This window comes from Thamnophis sirtalis, unplaced genomic scaffold (genome assembly GCF_051295495.1).
Source record: "Thamnophis sirtalis isolate CommonGarterSnake01/CBP01778 unplaced genomic scaffold, rThaSir2_p1.2 scaffold_15, whole genome shotgun sequence".
In the NCBI taxonomy this organism is placed as follows: Eukaryota; Metazoa; Chordata; class Lepidosauria; order Squamata; family Natricidae; genus Thamnophis; species Thamnophis sirtalis.
In genome coordinates, this window is record NW_028261395.1 from 25,540,341 (window position 1) to 25,555,589 (window position 15,249).

Sequence of the window (15,249 nt, forward strand, 5' to 3'; positions counted from 1 at the left end):
TGATAGTTAATAAGGAGGTAGAGATAAGTCTGACTTGAAAAAATAACTCGATGTGGCTTATTCCAACTATGTTGGAAAATTGTTACTCCCAATTAAAAGAAGAAAAGAAACCCAGGACCTTAGAATAAAGTTCTAAAGGTTTGAATGGTGTAAACATTCCGAAGACAACACACAATAAAATATTCTTTTCAAATGACATTTCCTGAAAAAAATTAGATTTTGAAAACGAGGCAAGGATGGGTAACAGCGCTCTACTTTCCTATGTGTACAGGTAGTCCTTGACTTATGGCCACCATTGAGCCCAATGTTTCCGTTGCTAAGCAAGGCCCTTGTTAAGTGAGCCGCTTCCCATCTTATGACCTTTCTCGCCACAATTATTAAGTGAATCGCCACAGCTGAGCCATGTGGTCGTTAAACGAATCTGGCTTCCCCCATTGCCTTTTGCTTGTCGGAAGCCACTCGGAAAGTTATCAATGGTGACGGCAGTGCAACTGTCATGAGTACATGCCAGTTGCCAAGCCTTCAAATTTTGATCAGGTGACCATGGCAATGGTCCCAGGTCACTTCTTTCAGTAACTCCAGTCACTAAATGGATGGTTATAAGTCGAGGGCTACCTGTATGGCTAATGTGGTACAAATCAAGATTTTTGCTCCCACCTTCCATCCATCTACAAATTCTAGAAACTGGGTTAAAGTGATTTTTTTTTAAAGACTAGAGGAAAAAACACAAGAAGGGTGTGTTGTGGATAAAATAACTTACGTCGTTTGCAGCCACATTTTTTAATCCTTTTGGGGTCTGTGATGTCATCGTGACATGCCTTGCAATAAAAGTAGGCCCTGGAGCGGAGGGAGAAGAGAGATAAAACTGACACTTCTCTTAATTCATACAAATGAAATTAGTTCTACATTTTCTCTCCGTGGAAAGTGCTGAATTAATAAAACATGCCAGCCTTAATTTCCTTTAATCTTTTGAAAGGTTTGGACGTTTAAGGAAGGGGATGTTTGCTACAAGACAATTAATTCCCAACCCCAGCTTGGGTGATTTGAGTTCATGCTTCTTCTTTTAATAAATTTAACTTGAACATAATGGTGGTGAATGGTTCACGAATGTGACACAACAGATCGGTTCATTGGGCTTTCATCTGGGAAAGAAGCATCCACGTGGACTTTTTTAAAAAAAATCCAAACTTACAAAAGAGGACGGGGAAAATATTCCTGGCAGAGAAACTGCACTTTCAAAGGCCTCTGATTTTTATTTTTTTATGTTTTTTTATTTTTCTTTTTTAAAGACCAGACAAATGCAGAAGACTATTTGTTCCACTTAGTTTCACAGGGCTTCATGGTCTGAAGGGATTCAAATACAGTTGTGGAAGAAATACAGAGCAAAAGTATTTATGACTGAAATTGCATTGCCTCTGCAGCTGAATACAGATTATCAGAGACGGAAGAGTCCTCAGAGGTCTTCTCCCCCTGGTCAAGCAGGAGACCCTAGACCCGTGATCGCGAACCCATGGCACGTGTGCCGGAAGTGGCATGCAGAGGCATCTCTCTCTGGGCACATGAGCCATTGTCTGTTGCTCTTCTGTGTTCTGACGTGCCGGCCAGCTGGTCTTCACACCCACAGGAGTGCTGGAAACCAGAAGAGGAGCTGCCCGGTGTGCATGCATGTGCCGAGTAGATGATCTTCCAGTTTCCAGTGTGCGCATGTGCACTGGCCACCTGGTCTTTCACTTTCTGGCACACATGCACGCACGAAGACCAGCTGGCCGGTGCACATGCACACACCAGAAACTGGAAGATCATTTCCCAGTGCGCGCATGTGCTCTGGGCAGCTACTGTTCTGGTTTCCAGCACATATGCACATGCACACACTTCCGTTTTGGTACTTGGTGCCGAAAAGTCTTGCCAACACTGCCCAAGACCATTCCAGAGAAGTGGTTGTCCAGTCTCTGTTGAACGCAGTTAAGAGAACTGCATATATTCTCTAGCCTTCACAAAATATTTTTAAAATAGGCTGTGGGAAGTGAAAGGACTCTTAAGAACAACTTTCCAAAGGTAGGGTTTAGTGAAACTTGGGGAAGGGGAAAAAATAGTGATTCCAGCTATTGCCAATCAAGAACTTTTCATTTAGTCTATTTTGATTTATCAACTTGTTACATAATTGTGTTATACTGAGCTTAAACTGAATAACTTTCTTCCAGGTGTTGAAAATCTTTCTGCTTTTGTCCACTAATAAAGTTTCAATTGCCTATATTTTGAGGAGGGGAAAGGAGGGAATTCAGACTGTGTTAGTAATCACACTAAAAATGTCTGTTATGGCAAGAAAGGGATATAAATCAAGAAAGGAATTGAAAATAATGTTCTTTGCATCCCAAAACTAAATGTAAATCTGTTAGAATTTGAAATAGGCATGCATTTCTGGTTGCTCGCATCTCTAAAATCAGAAACTATTACATGTTTTTTTTTTTAAAAAAAAACAACAGAATTAAATGTATAAATACACGGGATGATTTGTTAACATCACAAACAATGATGCTAAAATGATCAGCAATCAAATTGTCTTTCTTACAAGGAACGTAATGCACATAGAAGTCTTAAAAAGTAAGTTGTATGCTAAAAACAAGGGACACAGCAGATTATAAATGGAAAATGGATTCTTTCTCTCTCTCGCTCTCCTTTTAAGGAAGTATCAATCAATAAATTCAATTTATTGCAGCTTAACACCAGTACAGATGATGAACAAATAAAATTCCACACAGAGTTAAGTACATTTGTAAAATAACCTGATTGAGTGATTGATTGATTGATTGATTGAAGTATATGATTCAACCTTTATATTGAAAGTAGGTACTTTACATTAAATGATACAAAAGGTGTGGAATTCATTGTGCTAATCTTGAATTGCTCTGATAGGCTTTCCCATCTGAATTACAATTAGTCCTAGACTAGAATTCCCTAGTAAGACCACACCTGGAATACTGCAACTGATTTTGGTCATCATACTACAAAATGATGCTGAGATTTTGGAAAAAGTTCAAAGAGTGACTAAGATGATCAAAGGCCTGGAGACTAAAACATATGAAGAACGACTGCAGGATTTAAGCTTGGCTAGTCTAAAGAAAAGAAGAATTAGGGGTGACATGTATTCCAGTATTTGAGGGGCTGTCATAAAGAAGAGGGGGTCAAATTATTCTCCAAAACACCAGAAGGCAAGACAAAATACAATGGATAGAAATTAATCAATTCCAGCAACCTGGAATTAAGGAGAACTTCCTAACAGTGAGGACAATTAACCAGTGGAACAGCTTGCCTTCAGAAGTTGTGAGTGCTTCATCATTGGAGGTTTTTAAGAAGAGACTGGACAGTTATCTGAAATGGTACAGGTTCTCCTGCTTGAGCAGGGCCCTGGACTAGAAGACCTCCCAAATCCCTTCCAGCTCATTCATTCTATTCATATGGATACCATGTACCATGAATGTCTTCAGATTTCTCTAATTCCTTCCCACATGTAAGAATCTAGAGTTGGTCTTTCATTACCAACAAATGCTTCTAAAAGTTGAACAAGCCCTTCAATTCATGTCAAATTCTTCATCGCTCTTATCACATCACATCCGGCCGCAGCCGTGAGATGAGTAAAGCTTCCAAAATGCATTGTGGACCATGATGATACAAGTACAGAATGACCCAATATTTACCTTTTCACTTCTTTGGCGTCGCTTGCAATGAAGAATCCTAGCGTACCCTCTTGAATTTTCACATGATTTCCAGGGTTGATCAATATTCTGCCCAGCGAAATGGAACAAAATGACAAAACAGGAATAAAAAAAAAGAGAAAAACTGTCAGGGCACACTACTTTTGTGCTGTGAAACCAAATTCATTATTTCTCATTGCTCCGTTATAGGGGGCCCATTAGTTTGGCAAATCCAAAAGAAAACAAAAAGAAGGCCAATAGAAGCCATTTTTTTAAATTAAAGGTTTCAAAATAGGATCTCTATTGAAACACCGAGGCAGAAAACACATTCCATTCGTATCACCAAAGTCTTTATCTCGCAACTTTGCTTGAGGCCCGAGGGACTTCAGTTAGGGGTAGAAAGGGGGACAAATACACAGAAAGCTTTGATTTTGTTTTTTGCTCTGCGTTCAAAGGTAACAAAATTGTTATGAGTGATGCAAAGAAAAATGATTCCTGTGGTAAGTATCTGCTCGGAAAAGCCTCACTCTTCTGGCAGTTTAGCCCTTTGTGTCAATTTCTGTTGAAGTGGGGTATTATTAATGGGCCCCCTATCACTGTCTATTACATGAGTTATAGTGTAGTACATACATATATATATAAATATATACTCAGGGGGAATGGTACAAGACAACCATTTACGATTGCTAAAGAAAACATAAAACCGGGTATGGTGGTTAATCATTTCTCCATCCCAAAGCCCCTTTCTCAGACTGTTGTCAATGAATCAAAATAAGTTACTCATCCTTGCTAGAAAAATAAAATCAACTGCATTTCAAGATTTAGACTAATCTCATTGGACTGACTTCTGCGTTTATGGTATACGCTCTTCAACAGGAACAATGACTTTAGCCAAACCAATTCACATTTTTAACAGAGCCTGGCCCAGGTCTTAGAGCCTGCCTTTGGGAGGGGGTGACCATGGTCTGCCATCCATGAAGTACTTAACATCTGTAAATCTGAAAGTTTTTGGTAACTAGTTACAGGTTTCACCCATTGAGTGTTGAATGTTCTATCAGTTCCAACATGGGAAAGTGTAATGTCTACAAGGATGGAAGTGAATACATCAACCACATATTACATGGCTGTATATGCTCATTCTGCAAGAAATCCCACCCAATGGAGCACATTTATTGTTTACTGGGTTTTGTTTTCCTTTGTCACCCTCTTAGAATAAGGATTTCCAACCTTGGCAGCTTTAAGACTTGAGGACTTCAATTCTCAGAAGTTTGTCTGGGGAATTCTACAAGTTGGAGTCCACAAGTCTTAAAATTGTCAAGGTTGGAGAACCCTTAGAAAACTTTGGTAGTTCGACAGATCAAAAATGTAATCAACGAATATGTAATGTGGAATACATTGTAGGGATGTGCCTGGTCTCTATTTAGTGAATGTAAATACTTTCAAAGGAGATTTTTTTTTAAAAAAAAGGAACTAAATGATTCTATGTTCCATGTGCATCTTTTCATGACCTGATCCTGTCCCAAATATCTACACAGTTTTTATTTTAATGGAACACACCCTACAAAAGAAGGGAGGGAGAATTTTCATGGTTTCAAAAAGGCACAAGGTTAATTTAGCTCAACAAAATACTTTTACAAGTGAATTCACAAAATTTGGTTTTTCTTCCTGGAAAACCATGGGCCTGGGCCCGTGATGGAGAACCTATGGCAAGCCTGCTCAAAGTGGCATGTGAAGCCATGTTGCCTCCGGCATGCACAACCTTGCCTGTTTGTCTTCCGCATTTCTGGCACGCATGTGCACATTGCGATCAGCTGTCCTTCACATGCACGGCAGTGCCAAAAACAGGGGTACACATGTGTGCCAGAACCCATAAGTTCAGCTTTTCCGGAGCACGATCCTTTGTGCATGCGGCAGTGCTGAAAACCAGCATGCGTGCTGGCCAATTGATCATTGGGTGCGCATGCATGCTAGAACCCAGACGTTTGGCTTTTCTGGAGAGTGGCCCTGACGAGCATGTGTGCACACAAAGTTTCTACGTGACCTATTTGGCACTTGCCATCACTGGCTAGGCAATTTCTCTTTATTTTTTAATGCCGTGATCCAAGATAATGATTTACACCAGGGGTGTCCAAACTTGGCAAGTTTAAGAGATACTGGCTGGAAAATTCTGGGACTTGAAGTCCACTGATCTTAAGTTTGGAGACCTCTGGTTTACACAGTCATGACAGTTATGGGTTGTTGTAATTTGTTTGTGCTGCTGAAAAAGCCAAATCTCTTGCCATTTCTATTTCCTAGGACTAAACACACTTCAAAAGTGTGCTTTCCATCTTGCATCACTCTGGGTTTCATTAAAGCAGACCATCGTTTTTTTTCCGGCATGAATTAGTGTAACGCCTAAAGCATCAGTTTCTGCTTTTTAAGTGAATGTTGATGCCGCGAGAAAGAAGGGATACTCAAAGGAGTAGCAGAGAGGTGGATCACTTGTGTGAGGTCTGAGGGATGTCCTCCCAATCCTTTTCAAAGCATTTTGATAATACCAATAAAGGAGAATATTTGTAGCTCAAGGTTGAAATGAGGGATCCTTGGTGCTCTCTGAGCTTGGTTATTTTCTTGCAGATGTTTCATCACCCAAACTTGGTAACATCATCAGTGATAGTCAGACTAACACTGATGATGTTACCTAGTTGGTTAATGAAACGTCTGCAAGAAAACAACCAAGCTCAGAGAGCACCAAGGATCCCTCATTTTGAAAATGTTCATTTTCAAAGGAGTTTTACAGAGCTTCTAAGGGAAATTCAATTGTCTCTCTCACTCTCTGTCCACAATTTCATCGTTAGAAGAGAGTTAACATGCATGCAATGTTTGTAGGAAATGAAGACTGCCACGTTTAGAATCAATTGGGACTTGGTAGTAAAACATATTTTCAGGGAATGAGACAGTGAAAGCACATATATATGAACACAAACAGTGCGAGATACACAGGTACAGCTTTCTGGCATTATCTTTGAGAGCCAATGGTATTCGTCTTGAAATATTTGAAGGGCACGTAAGAGATTTTTGCAGGAAAAAGCTGTGGTTAGATATAATGCTGTTAAGTGGAAACTGTTTTCAGATTTACCACAAGGCCTAACATATCCAGCATCTGCACTTATTGTGTTGGAGAAGAGAAAATAAATGGCATTAATTGGAGAAACTCCACTTCTCCTTCCTAGATTGATAATGACTAGATAGTTTCAATACCTGGGGAACCCATCTAATTCCTGATCAAAACCTCTTTTACAACTTCCTTGATTATTGCTAAGGCAATTAGCAATCATTGTGGATAATGTAAAAGAGGTGGCTTTTCTCTCTCTCTCTCTCTCTCTCTCTCTTTCTATTAAGCAGCTAAATTTGAGTTGCCATTGAATTGAATCTGAATTTTATTTTAAAATCTGGAAGTTCTTTCTTTACCTGTTTTTGTGATTGTTGAAATGTAGCAAAATGTTACGATTTTTAATTTGTTTTAGAAGATAAGCCAAAGATCAAAAAGAGCAAAAATGTGATTTAGAAGACAGGACGATTCTGAGCTTAACAATTATTAGCATATATTTGAGTAAAAGAACACATGATGATTATTATTATTACAGCCAATCAGATATTCAGACTGGATATGGCATTTTTTACCACCTATCCAGTCCTTCCTGAGGACCTGAGATAGGCAAATGTGGATGTTGGATGGTGTTAAAGCGTCAGAGGATGGAAACTGTTCCGAGTGAAGCTGCCTTTTGCAATTGACTGATGGTGACTTTGTCAGTGCCAATGGTGTTCAAGCGGTGCTCCAATTTTTTTGCCATTATTAAAATAAGAGCTGCTATGGCGCAGTGGTTGGAATACAATATTGCAGGCTAATTCTGCCAACTGCCAGCAGTTTGATCCTGACCGATTCAAAGTTGACTCAGCCTTCCATTCTTCCGAGGTCGGTCAAATGAGAACCCAGATTGTTAAGGTTGACAACTGCTTAAACTGCTTAGAAATGGCTGTAAAACACTGTAAAGTGCTACATAAGTCTAAGCGTTATTGCTTAGTGCTATTATTGATCAATATTGAGGTCATAATCAGTTTGGTGTGGTGGTTTAGGGACCAACCTGGAAACTGGGAATATGTGAATTCTAGTCTCACCTGAAGCGCAAAGCCATCTGGATGATTTTGGGCCAGTCCCTCTTTCTCAGTCCTAGGAAGGAGAAGGTGGCCAGAGCAAACTACTTTTGAAAAGCTTTACCCAAACAATTGCAGGGACTTAGTGGCCAAGAGTCAATACTGACTTGAAGGGAATTATTATTGTTGTTGTTGAAACAAAACACCGGGGACTTGATTGTTCATAAGACAATCAAAATCTGGGTGCTTTAGGCCTGGCAGACATAAATAGCAAAAGGTATGCTGGAGCAGATTTCCTGAATTTAAACCATATTTTAAAAAAATAAGCGATGAAAAGATTCAAAACCTATCAGGAATTCAGGGAGACTAGCAAATCATACCCAGAGTGGAAGTTCCGACATTTTGGCTGGACACCAAAGAGCAAAATCTAAGCTTGAGAGCAGGAAATAGATCCTCTCTGATAATTTGTCCCATACAATTGCTAAATTGTAAGTTGTATTGAAAATTTCAGATATCATACCACTCAATATCAGAGAAGCATTTCTATCCCTGAATTTTATCTCCGAGTACTCGTCATTTCATTATTATGTTCCATATTTCCTCGAAAATAAGACCTCCCTGGATAATAAGCCCAATTGGGCTTTTAAGTGCATGTGCTAAAATAAGCCCTCCCCTGAAAATAAGCCCTCCCCAAAAACATTGCAACACAGCAGCAGCCATGAGGTGACCATGCTCGCTACCTCCTGCACCTCAAAAATAATAAGACCTCCCCCAAAATAAGGCCAAGTGTTTATTTTGGGGGGTCAAAAGAAAATAAGACCCTTTCTTATTTTCGGGGAAACACAGTTTGTATTCTCTTTTCATTTTCTCCTGGGGACCTGGGGACAGTGACTTTCACATAAAAGTATCTGTACTGTTGTTTCCAGTTAATTTTTTTTTGTTAATTGTTCTCGATGGGGGAAAACTATAAGCTTGATAGTTCCTCTATTTTTATTATTCAGTATTCTCCCATTGTAATATGACTTTTAATATACAATGCAATCCACATTTCAGTTTTATTTTGCCTGTTTATAATGAATAATGAATTAATGTTGATTATATATCCAGGTTTCAATTTTTTTTATTTGTTCCTCCATGGAACATTGATGGCCATTTTTAAAAACAATGCCAAATTAACATAATACTAAAATACTAAAAGTGGCATTTAATTAAACAGCAGGCAAAATTCACATTTTTCCTTCTAGCCTGAAGTAATATTTTCAGTTTTTTCATGTTAAATATTAATTCAAATGAACTTCAGTAGGATCAGAATTAATGGTATGATTGATCAGAAAGCTAAACTTGAACTGACATTCTTCTATCACCCAACTTAATGTGGCTCTCATTGTAGGATAATTGAGGATAATTATATGGCATAAAATCCATATTATTATAATTAAAAAAACTGGTCTAAGACAACCCAATGAATACTTATTTGCTAATAACTAGCATTTAGACCAGCAGGAATTCTGGGAGTTGAAATCCACACATTTTAAAATTGCTGAGATTATGGAACACTGATTTAGGACAAGGGGCCTTATTTATAAGGCAGTGGATATTATGTTGTCCCATGAAATCATAAAATTTCAGTAGAGCTATACCTTGCCTTAGTTAAATCTTAGATAAATCTGAACCATTGCTACATTAGTGAAAATAAAGCTTCTAGTTCTATGGGTCAAATTACATCTTACATTAAGCACAGAATATACCATTGATTCTTACATCTGAAGGGCGGTGTTGTGGTTCAGAGGTTAAGATGTTGGGCTTGTCAGCTGGAAAACTGACATCCCGGATTCAAGACCTAAGTGCCACATGACCGGTGAGCTCCTATCCTCCCCCCAGCTCCTGCTAACCTAGCAGTTCGAAAACATGCAAATGTGAATGGATAAATAGGTACCACTTAGATGGGAAGGTAACAACGCTCCATGATGCCATGCTGGCTGCATGACTGAAGAAATCTCTTTGGCCATTGAGGGGAATACCACCTCCTATAGTCAGCAACAACTAGCAGAGTAAAATCCTCAGGGATTCCTTACTTCTGTAGTAGGATTCCTAGATTGTAACCTTCATAAACACAGGGGACAGGATCTCATTGCTTGCATCATTTTGACCCAAACAGTGTAATTGCACTGGCATTGCAATGCAATGGTATAAATCTGCTTTCTTCATTCTGACCAATCCTTCCTTACCCTCAAAGGTGGCATTGCAAGGAAAGAAACGTTGACTTATGTAGTTTGTTTCCTAGACATTTTTTTAAAAAAATCTATAATTCTTAAAGGATTTATTCATAATCAACATCCACAAAGGAGATCAAATTTATGAAAACAAGTTGTGGGGCTGGATGAAATTAAGATTTTTTTTTTAAAAAAAGAAATATATTCTCAACCTATAATAGTTCTGATGTGTCTCTCAACTTTGGTCAGTTTTATGTTACATGTTTAATGTAACATGGGAGTTTAACTTTCAATCCCCTTCTGATAGTTAAGAGATCCTTAATGTAAATAAATGCCAATATTTCCTATTAGGTTTTGAACACTAGATAAGCTAAGGGCACATCAGCTTGCTCTATCGCCTGTATTTCTCCAGGAACAAAAAATGAGATCAGAACATTAAAATGTATATTGTTACATCAGCGAATAAGTCCAAAACTCCATCTTGTATGCCTCCGTATTGAAAGCATACTAAAGCATCTACAATATTCTGATGTAGCTCAAATGTCAATATTTTCAATGGGATGAGAGACTAAAAAAATAAATAAAAATAGTAGTAGCAAGTTTCATGCTATGGTGGATGTGCTGTACCATTCCCCGTGCAATTAAGATCACAATAAAATAGATATTTTTTCACCACCATGATGCAGGGCTGTATTTAGTTTAAGAGTGATGGGACATTCCTGATTACAGGCAAGGTTTCCTTGAAGCTCAGTCCATGGGTTATGGCAAATGGTCCACTAAAATCTCCTTAAAATGAGCTTTACTTGTTGAAGTATTTATGATTGACAGAAAAAAAGTATTTTTTTCCTTTATGAGTTTCTTGAGACCATATTTGTAAATAATACAGAAACATGCACATGTATCGGTTGGGGACGGGGGGGGGGGGAGTAAAGAATCTCTCTGCTAGCATCTCCAGGACTTTTCAAGCTTATGTTAATACAGGTATACACAGACACCAACGAGAAGGCAAATGACAAAACGTTTTGTAAAGCTGCAGAACACTAGAGCCAGATCATAACGACAGCAAGCAGCTCTAAGTGTTGCTCCCAGAGAATTAAGTTTTCCTCCTAAATGGGGAATAGCCAAAAAAATTAGTAGTAACTCACTTTTTTTAACAATGCCCAAATTTGCTCTGAGTCAAAGCAGATCTAATTCAACATCTTCCCAAACTGATAGATGCCCACGAATGAGCAACTGATGCTCTAATTTACATGAGATTTGGGTCATTCTAAACTGGGAGCAAAACAGCACACCTTTAAACCACACACACAGAGAGACATTTCCACACAGCTTTGCATGCCTTTACCACGAGGTTAAAATTACTGGTAAACAAGAAGCCGTATAAGAGGTGCAACATCTGCAGATCCTTTGTAGATACCAAAGTGTTGCAGTAACTTCTCTGCAGTTGGATCATATGAATAATGCCAAACTGCCAGGAAGCCAGGTCTCTTGTTCACAAATCTACTCCAAATCCACAGGATATTAAGAACTAAACAGAAAGAACATCACAGACTACACAGGGTGATACGACAGAAGCAGGGATGGGAGGAAAAAAAACAACCGATATCGGGATATGCAGGGTCAGAAACGTTCATCTGGATGGGGTCAAGAAGGAAGAAAAGGCTAGGGTGAAGTTGGAGACGCATTCGGATGAATGAAATTAAAAAAGAGAAATCAAAGGGAATTGGCAAGGCATGCCTTGTTGTTCTCAAAGACACAACAACGGCATGGCAGGTCGGTTCGCGTTCGGTACTTGAATGTCAGCACAATAAACGCAACACGAACTGGCACAAAGTCGGGGTAAGAGGGTCAACCCATTCAAATATTCCAGTCAAAAGTCTTGTACGCGGAAAGCTACCCGAAAACCATTGTTAGAAGTGTAGTAGCTTCTGGGTGGGGTGATATTTCAGTTATTCTGATTCAATGTTAGGCTCAAAACTGAAAGCGGAAACAAACAAACAAATAAAAAAGGCATTTGGACACGACTAACGAATGGCGGAAGGCATGGCATGAAGCTCCATGTGAGACAGAAACTTTGGAAGGATGTTTGATGGGGGAATTTGAACAAAGGTGGCGAATGTAAAAGCAACAAATAGCAAAAGTTAATAGACACGAAGCAGACACCATTGCAACAAAACGCAAGAACACAAAACGGGAAGAGGAGTACTGGACAGGAGAGATTGAATGAAATCTGATAGAACTTTTCCTATTGGATTAATCTTTTCTCCTTAGGCAATGTTGTTAAATTTAATTTATATAGGTATTATTCCTGCAAAGAAGTTAGTGCAGAGGACATAAAAGAAACAATGCAGAAACCAACTGTTGCTATCAAATGTTCTCTCCTCTTTGAAACTTTGGGGCTCGATATATATATATATATATATATATATATATATATATATATATATATATATATATATATATATATATATATATATATATATATATATATATATATATATATATATATATATATATATATTGTACTCATATGATATACATGTATATATATATATGAGTGAAAGATAGACAAAGATGTTATCTTCCTGTATTCTTGGTAAGGAATTAGTCCTGAAGTTAGAAGGATTGGAGGTAGGATTGAGGTTGGAAGGTAAAGTAACGAAGAGGGCATACCGCTTTCGGCTTCTGCAAACGACAAGAAAAAAAGTTGCAAATCAAAACACTTGGATAAGAAATGAACTGACACAAAAAAAAGGCCAGAATGAAAAAACAAACAAATAAATAAGTTAGTAACCCACAACACTTGGATTTGAAATTCTCCAAATCTACTTTTTCCTCCTTTTTTTTTTAAATGTAATTTTTTTTAAAGAAAAAAAAAAGGATTTCTGCTGGGAATGAAGACAAATAAAATGGAAAGACAGGAGAAAGGTCCAACAGAGGGATAAACATGGGGGTACGAGAAAAGAATGTTAATTTTTATTTTGTTTCAATTTTTTTTGTATTAGAGCTGGCAAATAAATAAATAAGTAAAGCCCCCACCAAATTAGAATTAGGCTTTTCAATGGGCTTGGATGGAATAACCATTATTTTACAAATTTCCTTTAAGAGTGCTCTTACCAGGGATATTTCAGGGTTGTTTTTTTTTTTACTTTTCCTTAAAAATTCAAGGAACATCAAAGGCGTACGGAGTATACGTAACAAGTTAACAAGCTCAGCCAAGTGTCCTTATTCCATCCAAACTGCAAAATACTGCATGATGCTTAGAAAACCCTTTTTATCGAAGCAGTAGTAAACCATACACCCAAAGGCAAGGGATTCCAGTAGAATATCTTGATTCTCAGGTCCATAATCCAGCTAGGAATTGGAAGAAGGACCGATTTGGGTGTTGTTTTCACAACACACACATTTGTGTGGGGACAAGGGGCAATGCATCTTCCCCAAAGATTCAGTCAACCACATGAGCGCATTCTTATGGGCCATGGATGTTCCATAGGAGACAGAAAGGACCGTTCTGTGTTTCAGAAACAAAATTTATCTCTGAGCAAAAACTTTAGTAGATCATCCTCAACTCTATGATGTCATTGAGCCCAATCAGAAGTGTTGATATGACTAAATTAAAGGTAAAGGTTCCCCTCACACATATGTGCTAGTTGTTCCTGACTCTAGGGGGCGGCGTTCATTTCCGTTTCAAAGCTGAAGAGTCAGTGCTGTCTGAAGATATCTCCGTGGTCATGTGGCTGGCATGACTAAATGGCGAAGGCGCATGTAACACTGGTACTTTCCCACCAAAGGTGGTCCCTATTTTCCTACTTGCATTTTACATGCTTTCGAACTGCTAGGTTGGCAGAAGCTGGGACATGTAACGGGAGCTCACTCCGTTACGCGACGCTAGTGATTCGAACTGCTGATCTTTCTGATCGACAAGCTCAGCATCTTAGCCACTGAGCCACCACATCCCTCTATGACTAAGTATCAATGGTTAATGACCTTGGTTCTGCTTATCTGTGTTTAGAAGCAAATTCTACATGCAAACCACTCTTTCAATTCTTAGCTGCCTAAATTCCCTGGATTCTCCCTTAATCTAGAAGAGGCTAGTCTAGTATATAACCTCCAAGTCCTTTGGAAGGCCACAATTCAATTAAGGGGGAAATAGATTGTCCAGTACTTCTGAAAGGAAAATGATGGCTGTTACACATTAGTAATTTGCAACAAAAGAAATTACAGCAGAGAAACAGAGATGGAATTCATGAACATAAGTGCTAATGAATCTTAGGCAAGCAATTGTTGTTAATATTTCATTTGTGTTTGTTATCCATTTTGGTAACGAGCATTGAGCCTGGGTCAAAATCAAGTTTTGGCTTTTTTCATTTATATTGTAGCAAGGGAGCTGCTCGATATATTCCTGAACGAAATGGTGAAAATGCCGGAGCTCCTGCTACTCGCAAATGGGATGTCTCTACAATAAATTAGATATTAATATTCGATAACATAAAACAAATCACTGGGGTCACAGGATTTTTTTTTTTTTTTTTTTTTTGCATATTGTTTCTTACAAGACACACAATGACAAAACGGGTTATGATTGCTTATAAACCTTGGCACAACTAGGAAATTTGAATCTGGGTTTTCGTAAAGTACATATTTCAAAAAAATAAAAATAAAGAAGGGGGGAACCTAACATGGGGTGAAACCAATCAATAATTGGGAAAGAGGAAATTATTTTTAAAATGACAAGGATAAATTAGGTGTCATGGAACTGATCTCTGTTCAAATTACATCTGATGCTAGGATATTGTTGTGGCCCGCCAGCAGCCAGTGGAGCTAGCAGAAAAGTCAGGCAGTGGGGAGGTTGGGGAGGAACATGGGCCAGTCCTGGAGGCTGGGGAAGGCTCAGACAAGGGCTCTGCGTTGGAGGCAGAGACTGGGCCAAGGCTGTCTGGCAGTTCTCAGCTGCCTTTGGAGCTAGACAGCAGTGAGGCAGAGGAACAGCTGGAGCCAGTTCCCAGTGTGTGCATGTGCAGAGCTGCCAGAAGAAAACAACTGAGAAATCAGGGTCGATTTGAGAGTAAAGCCATAGGTGGATGATGAATGGCCCCACCCATAGGAAATCAAAGAGGAGTGAAAGGAGAGGGGGCTTTTCCAGCTAACCATTCATTCCTTTGTTTGTTTGTTTCAGGAGTGTGAAGATCTCTCTGTGAATCTCAGAGACT

General features: G+C 38.7%; 1 protein-coding gene across 12 annotated transcripts in view; it reads right to left on the reverse strand.

Moving 5' to 3' along the window:
* Positions 1–15,249, reverse strand: part of KCNMA1 (potassium calcium-activated channel subfamily M alpha 1) — a 648,117-nt gene that overhangs the window by 187,439 nt on the left and 445,429 nt on the right. For 8 of the 12 annotated variants that reach the window (XM_087702562.1, XM_087702561.1, XM_087702560.1 and 5 more), the window contains 3 exons: positions 12,713–12,724; positions 3,696–3,782; positions 761–837 (listed from right to left, as the gene is read on the reverse strand). In XM_087702562.1, coding sequence (XP_087558688.1) covers positions 761–837; positions 3,696–3,782; positions 12,713–12,724 — 176 coding nt within the window. The remainder of the gene's footprint in view (positions 1–760; positions 838–3,695; positions 3,783–12,712; positions 12,725–15,249) is intronic. The other 4 variants (XM_087702554.1, XM_087702552.1, XM_087702558.1 and 1 more) reach the window with 1 other exon arrangement.